We start from the raw sequence: 18,140 nt of genomic DNA on the forward strand, positions 1-18,140 counted from the left end.
AATTGCCTTAGCTTTGATCGACCTCATTTGCGTCGTACCTACGAGGCACGTTTCAAATGATGTTCTTTGTGTAGTGTAGCTGTGTGCGAAGTATCCAACAGACACTAGAGACATGATCTACCATGATGTTGTTGTGGCTTCGGTTTCTCAGCCAAAACTAGCAGGTGGAATCTCTGCTATCTTTTGGCCAGACCATACCCCTGGTATGCAATTTAACCAGTTTAGTTTCTTTGTTAAGAAAAATAACAATATGCAAAATAGACGAGGTGCAAAAGGTCACTTCCTCACACACTCTCACACACGTGCGGCTCTCACACACATGTGCAAGCTGCTTACAGCTGTGGTAATACGGCTGTGGCATGATTTCCCCTTGATGTGTACTCTTTGCCTTCACTGACATACAACTAAACCACTAATGACTGATGCCAAGACAGTCGTTGCTGAGAATAAAATAAACAGACATGACACCGTTGGCAGCATAACACTCCTTTGTTTGCACTCTTGGTTCATACGTTAATATCCCAATAGCGTGACAGACACCATTAAAAGACACCGGTTACTTAACGTGTTATAACAGTGAATTTTGACAACTGCATGCTTTTTTCTTAAACAAAAAAATGTCTCGAGGCCTTTTTCCGAGACCCCTTTCTTTCGTTAAACTCTTTGGAAGTGTATGGCGTCTCACTTTCCAATGTGGTCGGTGACGTTGTGAGGTCATTGCAGGCAGGGGAACTGGTCACTGTCAGACTCCGTTTCCTAACATCCAGTGTGGTCACATGATTTATTTTCTCCAATGGGCCTTCAGATCAGATGTTTGACTCTAATTAAGCAGCCTTCCCCTTCGATGCCTTTTAGCATCTTTAAGCCCATATCTGATCTTGATCAAGATCTTTATCAAGATGACATGTATATTTTGTAAAAGAATAGAGAGGAACCTAAGACCTGAGAAAATGTTGTGTTGCAAAGATGGATACAGAAGTTACAGTGTCGTTCACTCCATCGGTACAAGTCGTCCACCGAACATACATCAGCCGTCTTACAAAAGTCTACCTCTCACACACTCCCAGTGTCTAAAACAATTCGACATAGCAAAACAGAAAAACAAAGAATGATGAAGAAAAGACATTGACAAAAAACACCTAGATGGTTTCAATCGTAAATTGAAGCCACCTCATTCTTCATAAGTACCAATACACTTCCTATGTATCAAGTAACACCTTTCAAGTAGATGTACTTCCTTGATCTGGTATAAATGTAACTGTCCCTTTTGATATTATTTTATATTTTTTATAATAAATATGGAGAATCAAGTGGGAGCCAAAGGAACATCAGGTGAAGGACACACTGACTGTTTGTCGCCTTGGTAGGTAGTGCTTCCTTCTACAGTGCAGCTCTCTAGAGATGGCACCTCCATCAAAGCAAAGGATTTGACATTTGCACGTTAGTAGTATTCTAAAGCACAAGCAGACAGCAGCCCGCCTTTTGTTCCTGCATGTTCCACACAAACCCAACCTACCCTCCCACTTTCATTCCTCCACCCATCCATCTATCCATCGCCCATACATCTCTCCATCCATTCCTGGATAATTCTCCCCATCTCCTCAGTCAATGTTTACCGCGACTCGAGTACATCCTCTTCTTTCTTTCTTTTCCTCCCAAACGCATCTACTGGGTCTTCCTCGAGGCTGCGGCGGCTTCTGCTTTAGCTGCGGCGGCCTTCTTGGTCTTGTCAATGTAGGCCTCGTGGAAGAACTGGCAGAAGAGCACAAAGTAGCTGAGGTACATGAGCGAGGACCACACAATGTTCTGCACGTGCGACGGGCACTCCTGACCCTGCTGCATCCACGAGTACACCAGGTAGTTCACCACGCAGCCCACCAGCATCTGGGTGATCTGCGTGAGCGTGATGAACATGGCGAATTTCCTTGAGACCTTGAAGCCGACCGCCCTCAGGGCGTAGTAGGAGTACATGACGGCGTGGACCAGGTAGTTCATGGTCATGAACCAGCCGCCGCCGGCCACCATGTCCTTGTAAGAATACCAGGAGTACAGCAGAACAGTCATGTGATGGTACCAGTGGAGAAAGATGAGCTTCTGCTTCCGCAGCACGATGAACAGGGTGTCACCTGCATGGTGGGTGTGGAGAGAGAGAGAGAGATGGAATATAGAGGGAAGGACAGAGAAAGTATACAAAAAGTGAGAGACAGAGACATTGAGAGAGAGAAAGAGTTAGAAAAGGGGAAGGAAATTGACATTTCACAGTTAGAAATTGAAAGGAACAAAAGCTCAGACCTTCCATTTCAGGTAACACTTATTACTAGCACTGAGTTCTACTTCGGTGTTATCTTCTAATACCCATGTTCTTGGCACATCAATGTTGTAAGATCATGATGAAAACATTTAGGCGTGATAAGACGAAGTGAGGACTCAAATAAATCTTTACTGTGCTCTACAACTTGGCTTTATATTTGTCTTTATAAGTGAATACTGTATCTCTGGTCCTGTTTAATACATCTAGGTCCGAATGTAATCACAGTGGGTTCACTCACAATCTTTATGCTGTAGGTGTACTTTCACGTCAACATATAATAACAATGTCTGCGAACAGAGCAGTCTCCAGGGTGTATCGGTTTTAAAGGTTTGGGGAAGAAAATTTTACTTTGCTCTGCAAAACGGGGCCCACCATACCTGACTAATTGGTGAACCCACTGCTTGAATGTGGAAAACTACCAGAGGATTCAGAGTTAGCTCTGTGCCCCCGTCTGTGTGTGTGAGAGTGTGTGTTTGTACAGCATCTCTCTCTCTCTCTGCTCTCTTTCTCTCTCTGCTCTTTCTCTCTCTCTCTGCTCTCTTTCTCTCTCTGCTCTTTCTCTCTCTCTCTCTGCTCTTTCTCTCTCTCTCTATCTCTCTGCCTCCCATATGCCTCTGTGACAGCAAGCAGTGCTTTGGCTAAGTGGCTGCTATGTTCCATTTGCAGGCCTCAATGTGCTGGTCACGGGCCAGCAGGTTTGGCTCCACCCAACCAAAGCTCTAGAACCAAGTTAAGGGTAGGGGCTTCTATCCCCCTCCCTGTGCCCCTGAGAGGGAGCTCCTGCTATGGGCTCGTACTCAGAGCTGACAGGGTGTGGAGCCCCAGTGACCGCAGGACTGGGCAAATACAAAAGGGCTACACAGAAAGAAAATGTATTCCCAGACAGTCTTTGGGGACGAGTGAAAGGTCATCCAAACATGCCCCTGTTGGGGTGAGAGGGCACGCCTGTCACGGAGGCAATTGAGGACAGAAAAGATCATCGAAGACGTCATTTGGTTCTTGTGCTACTGTGTGGGAAATGTCTGACATGGCAGCATTTTCATGCCTACAGATCCGTGTGCCGATCCTCGGGTGGGTTATTTCAGCCACATGGGGGCAGAGATATTTCATGTAAATTATGAACATATTTTCATATGTCTAATACCACAAAGTCTCATAAACCACAATGGACACAAAAAGGCATTCACATGTAAAACACTTTATTTCAGATAATGGTAGTAGTAGTAGTAGTATACTAGTAGTAGTAGTAGGATACTAGTAGTAGTAGTAGTAGTAGAAGTCAGTCATCTTACCCAATTCTGGTGCTTTACTGAGCACAAAGGCGTAGGCCCAGAACTTGCTGACCGGCCCGTTGTAGAAGCTCTGATCACACACTGACTGCTTGAGCCCTTTAGTCATCAGAATGTATGTCATGTAACTCCCAGTGCGGACAGCACCAAATATACTGGACAAGAGAGAGACAGACAGAGAAAACAGTTAGCAGAATACACTAAGTCAAGCCCAAGAACCCTGGAATACGGTCACTCCTGCCACAGCAAAGTTTGTACAGCATCGTTGTTTACACAACTACTGCCTATGCACACACGTGAACATTTTGCAGCACGAGGACTTCTACACAGTGAGTTCTTTACTCAAAACTATCCGGAACATAACTTTAAAATTGACCCGATAGTTATATATAGCTTTTTAATGCTATACAACATGCTTACAGCATGTGCATTGACTGTGTTACGTTCCCCAATAAGAAACCAAAAATCATCACTCAACAGAAATAGGGAACTAACAAATGACCCAACTGACAACCAGAACGAAACAGGTGAGGTTTTAAAATGGGTTCTAAAAGGCATCACTAGGGGTACTTACTGACTGGGTGCTTGCCAAGCCAACTCAAGTAAGGTCCTAACAAACACTCACCATGGACGTCCACTAGATTTGCCTGACCTCAGACAAACTAATGGAAAGGGAAGCCCACAACAACTTAGGTAAGGGAGTGCAAATAAACGTGGAGCAAACCAAACAGGGGAGACACGAGATAAAAACTTAAAGAGGAAGAGCTAAACAGCGGTGTCGCTCTTCCGACATCGCTCATGCCAAGTTGAGAACTCCGCCAGCCACTCTGCAAGCACAGGTGAAACTACCGACTAACTAATGAGGCGACAGGTGCAACACATCCTGACCAATGAGGACAATTCAAATCAGGGCAAGCCACACCCAAACAGAGCCAACCTCGAAATTGAAATCGAGCAACAACAAAAAAACGAGAGCCCATAACAACTGGACCGGTGTTGAAAATATCTGTTGCCTCTTACCTGAATACTGCGAGAGTGAGGGACCACAGTGCCAACGGTTTCCTCAGCTCAAACTTCTCCCTTCGTTTCATAACACGGCGACCGCCTAGTATGAAGGCAGCATAGAGGGCTGAGAAGAGGAACGACTTCTTCCTGTAAAGGATGGAGTTTTGTGAACATTACACATTCGGCACTCACTGCTACCTGTGGTAAATATTTTCATAACTCTATGTCTTGAACTGCATTGTTGGTTAAGGGCTTGTACAGTGCCTTGCGAAAGTATTCGGCCCCCTTGAACTTTGCGACCTTTTGCCACATTTCAGGCTTCAAACATAAAGATATAAAACTGTATTTTTTTTGTGAAGAATCAACAACAAGTGGGACACAATCATGAAGTGGAACGACATTTATTGGATATTTCAAACTTTTTTAACAAATCAAAAACTGAAAAATTGGGCGTGCAAAATTATTCAGCCCCTTTAGTTTCAGTGCAGCAAACTCTCTCCAGAAGTTCAGTGAGGATCTCTGAATGATCCAATGTTGACCTAAATGACTAATGATGATAAATACAATCCACCTGTGTGTAATCAAGTCTCCGTATAAATGCACCTGCACTGTGATAGTCTCAGAGGTCCGTTAAAAGCGCAGAGAGCATCATGAAGAACAAGGAACACACCAGGCAGGTCCGAGATACTGTTGTGAAGAAGTTTAAAGCCGGATTTGGATACAAAAAGATTTCCCAAGCTTTAAACATCCCAAGGAGCACTGTGCAAGCGATAATATTGAAATGGAAGGAGTATCAGACCACTGCAAATCTACCAAGACCTGGCCGTCCCTCTAAACTTTCAGCTCATACAAGGAGAAGACTGATCAGAGATGCAGCCAAGAGGCCCATGATCACTCTGGATGAACTGCAGAGATCTACAGCTGAGGTGGGAGACTCTGTCCATAGGACAACAATCAGTCGTATATTGCACAAATCTGGCCTTTATGGAAGAGTGGCAAGAAGAAAGCCATTTCTTAAAGATATCCATAAAAAGTGTCATTTAAAGTTTGCCACAAGCCACCTGGGAGACACACCAAACATGTGGAAGAAGGTGCTCTGGTCAGATGAAACCAAAATTGAACTTTTTGGCAACAATGCAAAACGTTATGTTTGGCGTAAAAGCAACACAGCTCATCACCCTGAACACACCATCCCCACTGTCAAACATGGTGGTGGCAGCATCATGGTTTGGGCCTGCTTTTCTTCAGCAGGGACAGGGAAGATGGTTAAAATTGATGGGAAGATGGATGGAGCCAAATACAGGACCATTCTGGAAGAGAACCTGATGGAGTCTGCAAAAGACCTGAGACTGGGACGGAGATTTGTCTTCCAAACAAGACAATGATCCAAAACATAAAGCAAAATCTACAATGGAATGGTTCAAAAATAAACATATCCAGGTGTTAGAATGGCCAAGTCAAAGTCCAGACCTGAATCCAATCGAGAATCTGTGGAAAGAACTGTAAACTGCTGTTCACAAATGCTCTCCATCCAACCTCACTGAGCTCGAGCCTGTTTTGGAGGAATGGGAAAAAATGTCAGTCTCTCGATGTGCAAAACTGATAGAGACATACCCCAAGCGACTTACAGCTGTAATCGCAGCAAAAGGTGGCGCTACAAAGTATTAACTTAAGGGGGCTGAATAATTTTGCACGCCCAATTTTTCAGTTTTTGATTTGTTAAAAAAGTTTGAAATATCCAATAAATGTCGTTCCACTTCATGATTGTGTCCCACTTGTTGTTGATTCTTCACATAAAAATACAGTTTTATATCTTTATGTTTGAAGCCTGAAATGTGGCAAAAGGTCGCAAAGTTCAAGGGGGCCGAATACTTTCGCAAGGCACTGTCAGTAAGCATTTCACGGTAAGGCCTACACCTGTTGTATTCGGTGAACGTGACGAATAAAATGTGATTTGATGAGATTTTTGGGGAAAAACCTTAGGCCTGGCAAAAAAACGTAAATGGCAATAACTCCCCTTCTCCATTCTGCACCATCAGCTTCATATGGTGGCAACAGCACTGTTTATTGCTCTTTTCAGCTGACGAGGTCTACAAGAACCAGGAGATAAGTGCACTATTTTGCGTAGCTTCCCTGTGAAAAATGGTTGAAGAGAAGAAAAAGGAGAAAGCTCATTTAGGGTAATTACGATCAAAGTTTAGATTGAGGAAGAAAATGTGGCTTGTCATTATGCTTGAGTTCTCTAACTATGATAGCAAAGGCGTCGCCTCTCAGCCTATCTGCCATCCCCCCAGGCAGATTGGAGTTGTTTTTGGAGTTGTCAATTCAATGCAGGAGAGATATGACCTAAAAAGTCCACTCGCACCACCTTCTTTGCTCTGCCCATTCTTATAACACAAGTTCAACACAAGTTCCCAGAACCAATTCCCAGAAGCATTATAACCACGAACATTATAAGCACGAACATTATAACCACGAACATCCTCTTTCCATGAACCAGATGTACATTTAGGAAGTAGATGGGAAGTTTACCTTTGCGCACTAGCTTTTATGGATTTATGGATAGATCCATTTGCTTTGAAGGGAAGGAAGAACTGTTTCCTGACCAACAAAAAAGGCTCTGTAAACAAAATAAACCTTTTTTTTTACCTAGGCAAGTCAGTTAAGAACAAATTCTTATTTTCAATGACAGCCTAGGAACAGTGGGTTAACTGCCTGTCCAGGGTCAGAATGACAGATTTGTACCTTGTCAGTTCAGGGATTTGAACTTGCAACATTTCCGTTACTAGTCCAACACTCTAACCACTAGGCTACCCTGCCGCCCCAACCTAACGCTATAGAAATGTAATAGATCCTAACTTCCTATAGGGACACTCCCTAACTAGCCTGTGTTGACCATGTGAATAATGTAATACTGACAGAATCACTGTAACACTTCTGAACAATCTTACATCAAAACAATATCCTGAAAGGACATTACTGTTATTGACGACATGTCACTCTTTGTGCAAAATGCAAAAAAATGAAAGCTTACAGGCTTGATAACTGATTGAACAAAGGACAAAGCAGTGCAGTTAAAGTCCAAAGGAATCTGCTTTCACACAATGAGCGCAGAATGTCTTCGTTGTTTCAATGTAAATAAACAAGGGTGAACAACGGAGCGACTCAGAGTAAGCACCCTACTTAAAGAGGCAGAGCCAATTCTAGATGAGCAACAATCGCCACATTCCTCACACTCTGTCTTCAGACTTTAAAAAAAGGTTAAAGGTCACAATGATAAATGGCCTTCAGTGTGATTCCTCATAACAGTACGAAGCTTCAGAGATGTGGATACTAGGAAGTAGAGGACCAAATACCCTTTTCACACTATCACACCAAACTCAAACCAAACTCTGCTGGTTCGGTTATTTCCTTCTCACATTGTCCAATCCAGCACAGTTCCAAGAAACCAGGTAACCAGGTCAGCTCAGTACAGCTTGGTTTGGTTCAGTTCGGTTTGTCTCAGTAGTGTGAAAAGCCCTACAGAGTACGGTCTGAATGAGGTACAATAACATAAAAGGAGGTATTGCTAATCGGAAAAACCCACGAATATCAGAGAAAACCTGAGGCATGGTCAAAGTCTACAAAGTCTCTCTCCTTGCTTGATCAGGTCAGCTGTGGCCAAGCTATGCCTCCAGGAATGGAAATTAATTTGAGATGTCCGTGTGAATTCACATCATGCCTCCACGACTCGTAGTAGCTGCAAGTGGCAAGGGCATTCAAGTCAGAGCTTCCATCAGGGCTGAATGTGTCTCTTGCTGCCTCTTTATACCTCGGTAAGAGTACATTGAAGATTCCCCGATATGCTTTTCACTGGTCAGTTTAGCATTTTCATCATGGTTAAGGTTATGATTGGGGGAGTATAAGCTGATCCTATATCTGTGCCTCTTAAGCAAATTAGAACAGAGCAGCTCTGTCAGGGGATATGCAAATGCTGTCAGGGATATGCAATCATCTCTGAATGACAACATCAGAGAAGGTGTACTAATCCATCTTCACCTGAAACAAGATTTATGCACTGCACTTCAAACAATTCCCCAAAAATGTGACTTTCTTGGCACTGAACTAATTTCTTCATGACTGATTTATTTGTACTCTACTCCTTTCTGACAATATTGAACCACAAAGCGACATGAGACAGGATATATTTAGATGAAAACTCGTAGAACAACAAAAAAGTGTCTGCTTAAATGTAAATGCAATGCTATTTGGAAATCCCAAATTACAGGAAACTGTACACCATAAATGCTGTTCCTGACTAATAGTGATGGAACAACCCACTGGGCAAAAATTGGTTGAATCAACGTTGTTTCCACATCATTTGAAAAATGTAAATGTTACGTAATGAAGCTGAATCGACGTGGAAAACTGATCCGATTTTTAAAAGTCATAAACGTAAGGGATTTTTTTTTTTTACATCCAACTTTTAACTTAAATCCAATGACATTGTGAAATGTTTTGTTCATTTCACATTGAATTTCCATTAGTTGACAACTCAACCAGTGGTAGACATTTTTCTTCATTAGTATATTGCATCTCTCACATCCCTGAGAGCTATCCAACAGAGCTTCTGTTTTTGCCAGTCATCATCAGAGTCCGTGGAGAGCCAGCCAGCTCCCATGCATTCCCTTATCGCTGGGTGAGACTTGCTGGGCGGTAGCCGAGTCTGTGTATCAAAGCCACTGCTGGAGCAAAGACAACATTAGGGGCTCATCTAATGCATTTCTGAAAGAGCAAGCAAAAGCAGTGGTGGGGATATCATAACGACAACCACATACTGCAACTCTGTGCATTTACTTGTGGGAGAATATGTCCACTGGTTTGGGGCTTTATTGAAAAATCGGTGCAATAATGATCTTGCTCTGCGAATATTTAAACAGTATAAGAGGCCTTTTTTCAGAGCGAGAGACTAGGGAAAGTGAACAGATTTCGAAACAAATCTTAACTGAAGACATATATCACACCTGAGCAAGATACTGCACAGTGACAGGAACTATTTGGATCAATTTCTGTAATACTAAGGAGTCTTTCAATTTTGCTAGCAAGATCTGCACACACCTTCCAAAGCAGTTCACAATAAGTGGCCCTTCCCCTCCCCCTAGCTGTGTTGGTCAAAGCTGCTAGCTAACCTGCTGTGTAACTTAGATCTGTATTAGCTGGAGCAGGAGATTTCTCCCCTTACGTAACACTGACTTTGCAGTGTGAGGATGTGTGTGTGTGTGTGTTCAGTCTTGGAGCTGTCCTCACAGTAAGGTGGCTAAGTTTAGGGTGAACTACCTTGTCCCCTGGCTATCTTTGATTGTTTGTAGGTTGGACAGTAGCAGAGGAATCAGTAGTGTTGTCAAGTCAGATCCCTGAGGTACACCAAACTTTTGGTTCCGTAAACAAACTGATACATAAGGCCAAGCAATAAATAAGTCCTGAATATTACAGATTCAGTATTTCTTGCATTGAATAAAACCGAACCTTGTCCCCAGGCTCAAATTTCTGGCCCATAGAGCCTGGTAACAGTGTTGGACTGTTTTGAACTTTGTGGGTGTGGATTTACTGAGTGACATGCTAATCAATTTGTATTCTGAGAAAATCACACGACTATGAGGTGTGGCTCTAAATCGAGGCGGGAGAGAGTCGTCATTAATCAACACAGACACAAAGTCATAAACCCTGCCTATTTCTACAATTTCTCTTCATAAAATCTGATTTTAAACCTAACCTTAACCACACTACTAACCTGATGCTTATACCTAAATTAAGCTTAAATTAACCCGTTTTAAATTTGTGGCTATGGAAGCTAGTGGAAACCGAGAGGGAGCGAGCCTCCGACAGTTGTATTAGATTATGAAAATCACATTAGCCATATTATTTTGGGTGAGCCCTATTGATTCTGAGTTCAGGCATATAATGTTGATATTGTATGTGAAATCTAATTCTAAGATGCGTACTTTCAGATTTTCCGAACTCACTTCCTTGCTTAAATTACTTGCACTACTTGTGCTTTGAAGTCTACAAAGTATGGGGAAGGTTCTAAAGGTTGCGCTAGATAGTGATAGACTGAGAGATCATCCAGTTGTTGCCATTCCTGCCATAGACTACCATTCAAGTTCCATTCTATGGCATTGTGAAACCAGACAGGTTGACAGAGAGAGAGCCATCTGTTGGATGAGATTATACAAAACCTAACACTAAAAAGTGTTACTTTATGTATACGGCAGTGTATTTAATGAAAATGGGAAGGAGAATGAGTTCCAAAATTATACGATTATTTAAAGTTGCACTACGCCGAAATCGCTCCGCTATAGTTCACCTAATTTCAGTTTATGTGACAAAATAAGATGGTACAATGATTCTCTACCTAAACTGCTGTGAAATAAATAATATACTCTACCATTCAAAAGTTTGGGGTCACTTAGAAATGTTGTGGTAGCTAATCCAAGTTTCTCATTTTAAAAGGGCTTTGCAGTGTGAGGATGGCCATTTTGAGCCTGTAACGAACCCACAAATGCTAATACTCCAGATACTAAAATAGTCTAAATAAGGCCAGTTTTATTTCTTTTTTAATCAGAACAACAGTTTTCAGCTGTGGTAACATAATTGCAAAAGGGTTTTCTAATGATCAATTAGCCTTTTAAAATGATAAATTTAGATTAGCTACCACAATGTGCCATTGGAACACAGGAGTGATGGTTCCTGATAATGGGCCTCTGAACGCCTATATAGATATTCCATTAAAATCTGACTTTTCCCGCTACAATGATCATTCACAACATTAACAATGTCTATACTGTATTTCTGATCAATTTCAATAAACAAAATTGTTGTTTCAGCTGTTTGAAGCTGGTGTACAAAATCGAAAATAAAAGCCGCAAAAACAAAACTTAAGAATGGGAAGCATAGAAATAGTGCACATAGAACAGATCTACCGCTTCTTAGACTTGCATTCAAGTAGAATGATAGATCGATAACTAACATTTCTATGTGAATTTGGTTAGGTTACCCCCAAAGGTTACATATTGCCACTTTAACATTTACACTGTTAGTTTCACTGCCTATTTCTGTTGAGCTGATAATAATTGTACAACAAGGCAAATTATTTACTTTGGCTCTGGCAAATAATAGTTTCAGCTTGTTAAGGGATTAAAGTGTAATGGTGAGTGACTGGTTTATTTATAGTAGGAAGAGAATGAAAGCTCTGCAAAGGTTTGAATTAGACCTATTCCCCCATTTTGCTTTGCAAACGTTTTAATGAGACCTATTGCCATTGTGCCAAATGTAGATCACTAGGGAATAGAAGGATGCATGGTAAGTGGTGCAAATTAGATGTACATTGCACCTCATGGCCACTTGCACAAATGCAAAAACACATTTAATGTGACACACTATAGGAATGAAAATGGCTATGTCTCTGCAAAAGCTGTTTGGTGAAATTGACTTGATGATGGAATGACTGCTCTTTCCTCTGTTAGCATCTTAACTCTCAGCTGGGACTGTGACGAGATGGCAGAGTCAAATTTGAGAGAGGGTTTTTCCCTTGAGAAACGTTCACAGGGAGTCACCCAATATCTTCATCTCTGTCTCCCCAATTCAGATGAGCTGCTGGGTGAATCAACATCAAGCCAGAGGTGTGCTCTGGGTCGACGCAGTCAGCAGCAATCATCATCTTTGCAGCCTGTCCTTCTGGGAAAAGCAGCATGCAAAACATTACTCCCAGGAGTCGATACCATAACTCATTGGAGACCAACTAGCTGGCCTAACCTTAGAGCAAGGTAAAATTCTAACCTTTGTCAGAGAGTCACAATCATTGATGATGTAGTATTAGCTACCGAGGGGAGAGGAGGCCGAATTAGCACATAATGTTCTGAAAACCATATGTTAGAGCTTGGTGAGAGAGTGGTAGTCCTGTAGTTATTTTGCATACAACCTTCCCACAACTTTCTGGGAATGGTGCAGGATAGTTGCTTAGCTTTGAAACATTCTCAGCACATTTAAGGAACTTCACAAAAATGTTCTAGGAACGTTCTAGGAACGTTCTCCAACTGGTTTGACATTGGGAATGTTCTCAAATTGTTCTAAGTCAAGAAACAATGATTTTCTGTTGGAATTTCAGTACTTCAGCATAACATTTCCTACAGGTTTCCTCATGGTTCTATTTAAAGTAATGTTCTCAAATTTTTCAGAGAACGTCAAGAAACAATGTTCTTCTGTGGGAATTTCAGTACTTCCACAGAACATTCCGTACAAGTTCCAATGTGGTTCGGATTAATGTCATATTTTTACTACATTCTGGGAATATTAAAACAATTGTCTGACTGAAGCACAGTTCTCAGAACATTCAGAGAATATATGGTTTCTCTTTAATGTCAGTTCCTGGCAATATTCTGAGAATGTTCTAAAAAATGTAAATCTACACATTATAACATCAATAAGCTTTATATTCCGTTCTCAGGACATGACGAAAACATTCCATAAAAAATCATAAGGAAACGTTAGCAACGTTCAGACCATGTTTCTAAGAATGGTTGTTTGAAAACATATAGTACATTACGTTCTCAGTGTCAACCAAACTCACTTTAGGTGTGTTGGCCATGCCCACCTATTGGCCACACCTGACCTTAATGAGTGCTTGTTTCCTTTGAAATAGGATCTGTTTGAATAGACTCAAATGAACAACGTTGTATGCGTAAAAAAACATGACATGCCAGTTCCATCCTGGAGTTGCAATGGACTAATTCCCGGGATAGAGAACAGAAGATCATACATTTTAATCTCACTGATGCCGAGTCACAATATATATGTTTATATATATGTATGTTCATTACTAATGCCAAAACAAATTCATGTCCATGTTGTCCTACTGTATCTGTGCTTGGAGTTCAGAAAAGTTAATCCCAAGTAAGATAGCAAATAACATTTAAATGTACTTCTTACAGTGTTAAGAAAACTTTAAATAATAACCATAACAAAACGATCACAACATTTAGAGAATGTTTTTAGAATGTTATTTAATAACCTTAAAATAACAGATCTCAGAGCTTTAATAAAACCTCACAGAAAAACTTTAAGGGATTCAGAGTGAAATGCTCTCAGAACCTCTCTGCGGACTAAAAATGTACATTCCCAGAACAGGCAACATTTTCACATCTGTTCAGTTTTACGTTCAGTTTTACCGGTCAGTAAACTTATGGCTTTGCTCCCACAACAAATGTGAAAACAAAAACACATGTTCCCACAACTTCCAAGGAACTAAATGTGCTAGCTGGGAGGTTCCTTAAGAAATGTGAATGTGATGGCAAGATTATACTGGGTAACTGAGGACCAAAGACTTCGGCTGAATTCCAAAAGGAAGCATTGCCTGTTCCCTCTAGGAACTCCTGTAGATCTGAAACAATTGGACAGATAAGCAATACGATGCAAATTCCATCCAGCCTATCAGAAGGCATGTAGACGCATATTGCTTACACCTACAGTTTCCAATCCCTTCAAATGTATAAGAGTTCCTAGGAGGTAGGGTTCCCTTTCTAATGAACCCATTGGGAGTGCATTTTCCACCCAGTGATTAGAGCTCTAGGAATCCATAACAAAAGGCTGCAAATGTTCTTGGCAGCTGAACAAAGATTTAATAAGCAGACAAGTTGGACTGGATCAGTAACATGAGTAACATGAGACTGCAGGGGGAACAGTAATCTTCCTAAGACCTACAAGTCTGTTTTCATTAATGGGCACATCCTCAACAGTACAGCATACAGACAATACCATTTGTCTTGCACATTTAAACCTCAACTAACTTTTAATCAGAGCAACAAATCTATCATCATAATGCTCTGACAGAACCATCCAATATTTGAACAAAGAGCACAATAAATACTGTATGTCCATGCAACAAGCTAACATAGTATCCCATCATGCTTTGTTGGGGTCTACAGCACTTCCTCCAGAATTGCACAAAACAACTGATTCTGCAATGACATGCAGTTACCCAAGAGGATGGTATCCAATTGCTTGGAAGCCCATTGAGGGTACACTACACAACTTAAGCAACCATCACTGACGCTGAGCAATTGGGACATCTGTGGGGAACTGAGTGAGAATGACTCAGCAGGTAAATGGAATATATGTGTATTTCAGTGGCAGGCAGCCACAGTGTGCTGGACATTGAGACCAGCCTTAATCTTAATTGCAGGTAGATAGCCAGCTGGGAGCTGATCTGTAAGGTTGTTGTTTGGACACTTGCTGGCACAGAGCCGTACACTCATGTTTACAATTATGCTTATCCTATTGCAATTGAACTGTGATCTCGTGAAAAAAATCTGTTTAATGTCATCATCTAAATGTCACAGTGCCAATTTGTTGGCTCACTGCAAGAGAAAACGTTCCTTAATCCATGAAATGTCTATATACTGTATTCCTGAGAAAGAATTATGCAAACAAAATATGACACCAGGGGCAGTTTACTTAGCCGGCCCAGAAGCCATTGCAGTGATGCAAGCCTGGATTGGCCAGACGCCATTTTCAGAAATGCTGAGTCAACCATTACTCTTCTCTCCTGTTTGTATAATTGAGCACCCCAATAGCTGAGAGGCAGCAGAGAACAACCCTTGATACAACATTGAGGCAAGGTTTGCATTAGCCTGATTGTTCGCAGTTGTTCACAAAAGAGCTTATCATCTGTCCTCACTTTCCCCAGGGGTTTTGTTCTCGCTGGACTCAGGTGCACTTTCCATAAGTCCATATTAGTACTGGCTGCTACAGAGTCCATCCCTGCAACCATTTCATCACACAGTAGTCAATAGCCAGCAACTACAGCAGCCTAGCAGCTTACCATTAAACATTTCCTCTTTCCCATTGGTGTTTGGTAGGCCTCAACATACCGTGGCCCATTCAAGAAATGTGATGCGAGAGAAGTTTTGTTTCCCACATAGTGAGAACACATTTCAATTACAGTGCCACAGAGTTGGAAAGTGTTGTTTTGAAGAGAACATGGATCAGAGCGTGTAATTAAGGTATTTGGTTTGATTGAATAGGGCCCCAAAGATTGATGGCAGTTCAAATGTGCCAAAAAGTCTATCACACATGAAGCAATGCATTGTTATTGTATCTGTATGGCAGCGAAAGAAACAGGTTGGTTAACATTAAATGCTTATTTTCCTCTCTATGAGTTTATGTTGAAGGGCTGCAACTATTTACAACTACTTTTCTTACTCTAAAATCTCTCTCAAACCATGTTACATGTTCATAAACCTATTGTAGGCCTCTTTCTATTTAATTTTATTTTGGGTGAATATGACTAACCACTCATGAATGATTATTTCCTCTTAGAACCATGCAATATGGTCTTGCCAGAGCAGACATCCCTGCTCCAAAGGCTTCCCAGAAGACTCGGCACAGATCAGCTGCGATGTGATTGGCTAGCACTTTGTCAGCAGACATCATTCTATTGGTCAGTTGGTAGTACCAACTCATGGACAGCTCCTGCACAAATGTTTCCACTATTGGTCAGTTGGTTGTACCAACTCATGGACAGCTCCTGCACAAATGTTTCCACAAGCTTGATTCTGACATGGATCACATTTGGACTCACCCAGGAACATTTCCATTTTAAATGAAGTGTCTTATTGCAACATAAATGTTTCTACTATAACAAATTACCACACTTATTTGAGCTACTTTATAGTTGTGTACCCTATCCATAAACCAGCATGTGGCATTAGTGTCGGTTGCTGCTGTTGCTACGTTACAACTTTGATTTCTCCCTGTCCATTGAAGGTTTTTCAAACGGTATAAATACTATGAGCATCTGTTTGAAAGTCAATTTATAACCCATGTTCGCCCATTAAACTCAACTCCACGATTTACGATGGAGTTGAACAACATAAAACACGACTGATTTCAGCACCCAAAGACCAGCAATTACACACAACATTGTTCTGTGTAATTGCGGGCTATTCTTTGGGTGCTGAAAAGGTTTTAATAAAACGCTCCAGTCCGCCCACACTAGTCGCCGCTCAACTCCATCATAAATTGTGGAGCTGAGTTTATTCGGCTAAACCAAAGCATGAGGTGTAACCTCTTACAGGATACAACACTGGTAAACTCAGTGGACGAATTGGACACTGGTGGCTATAAAAATTATCAATAAGCATAATGGGGATTTATTTCCTGAAGTCACTTACCAATATTAAGAGGGTGGTGTGATTGCAGATTGAGCATAACCTGCTTATAAGATAAGAGATAAGATCTTAAACCATTTTTGGTGAGCATATGTCCAGAACATGAACATATAGCCGATCCAAGCAGTGCCATTATGTTTCATGTTTGGCAATAATTTGATCACCTTTTTTTAGGAATGTGGTTGTAATGGTGAGCATCATAGACGTATCGCTCTGTTTCAAAGAATTAACACGTTTGTATAGTTATTCTGACCGTTTGGAGAAACGTGCCTACCGACTCCAAGCCGGAGCGCGACGGACTGTAGTCTAAATATAATAGTAATAAACTAACCGTCTACCTCTGTCAGTACCCCGCCTACCAATGTCGGGTTTCTTTCATTCATAGCCTGCCAGTTGTCACACGAGCTACAGTATTGGGCAGCAGTGAACGTAAGATGCCTAAAAGCCTCAAATAAACATACTACTTCTCTTCACTGACAAATCACTGAGAGTCACATCATAAGATGCTATGATCAGTCAGTTCACTGACACCAAGGGACCCTTCCTTGATTCATTGTAACTAATGCACAGCAGGCATATATGCATCATAGCAATGCTGTGAATATGGTAAACTACTGTGTGTGGACGATACTCTAACTTCATAAGAGCTTTTATTATAGGATAGCCTATAAGCAGACCATAAACTATTTGCAAACTTGAAGTTAGCAGCATCCAGAAACATAGGCTATATTATTCTTATTGATGAAATTCCTGTTTCTATTTATAAGATTATGAGGATATTATGCTACATATACACCAACAATCATTCCAACATCAATGTGATATTTCATATAGCCTACCAGTTTTCTTGCATCCATCGTATGGCTTCGTCCTCGTTGAACTGTTTCTCAAATTCGTACTCTTGCAGAGCCAACACCGACATGTTCTCTGTGAGCTTTCCTATAAACGGAGACAAATGTATATTCTGACGATGTGTTATATTCAACTGAATTCTCTCTATCTCAGCAACACCCCTTTTCTCGCATTGCGCTTGCCACTGCCAGAAACTCCCAACTTAATATAAATGTCCGGCTATATGCCTTCCACCTAGAGCCGGCATACGCCCTCTCCCACAAGGAGTTGGATTCAAGGTCCTAAAGCCCTTTGCTAGTTATCTTCTCCAAGTACAGTAGATCGTCACTGTAAGGCCTATATGGTCAGTCACTGAGACTGCACATCCTTTCTACAGCCTATTGGGAAATGTGCAGCAAAAACAAGTCTCCACATGAATCCAAGTTTCCATTCCTTCTAATAGTGCATCAACATTTGGTAACACTTCATATTCTGCATTAG

At 41.4% G+C, this 18,140-nt stretch overlaps 1 protein-coding gene across 1 annotated transcript; it reads right to left on the reverse strand.

The window, feature by feature from the left end:
* Window positions 1-470: 470 nt before the first annotated feature.
* Window positions 471-17,885, reverse strand: LOC112256329 (elongation of very long chain fatty acids protein 6). The gene is made up of 4 exons (XM_024429499.2): window positions 17,648-17,885; window positions 4,621-4,752; window positions 3,604-3,755; window positions 471-2,126 (listed from the first exon to the last, which is right to left on the reverse strand). The coding sequence occupies exons 1-4, from the start codon at window positions 17,728-17,730 to the stop codon at window positions 1,666-1,668; spliced, it is 828 nt and encodes a 275-aa protein (XP_024285267.1). The 5' UTR covers window positions 17,731-17,885; the 3' UTR covers window positions 471-1,665.
* Window positions 17,886-18,140: the final 255 nt, after the last annotated feature.

The sequence above is a fragment of the Oncorhynchus tshawytscha genome, linkage group LG08 (assembly GCF_018296145.1).
Source record: "Oncorhynchus tshawytscha isolate Ot180627B linkage group LG08, Otsh_v2.0, whole genome shotgun sequence".
In the NCBI taxonomy this organism is placed as follows: Eukaryota; Metazoa; Chordata; class Actinopteri; order Salmoniformes; family Salmonidae; genus Oncorhynchus; species Oncorhynchus tshawytscha.

Bases quoted from the DNA above. Each gene is read 5' to 3' on its own strand.
- LOC112256329 (XM_024429499.2), bottom strand. From the start codon at position 17,730: ATGTCGGTGTTGGCTCTGCAAGAGTACGAATTTGAGAAACAGTTCAAC. The intron at 3,756-4,620 runs GTAAGAGGCAAC...TCTCTTGTCCAG, and splicing joins CTCACTCTCGCAGTATTCAG to TATATTTGGTGCTGTCCGCA. The intron at 2,127-3,603 runs GTAAGATGACTG...CCCACCATGCAG, and splicing joins CAGTAAAGCACCAGAATTGG to GTGACACCCTGTTCATCGTG.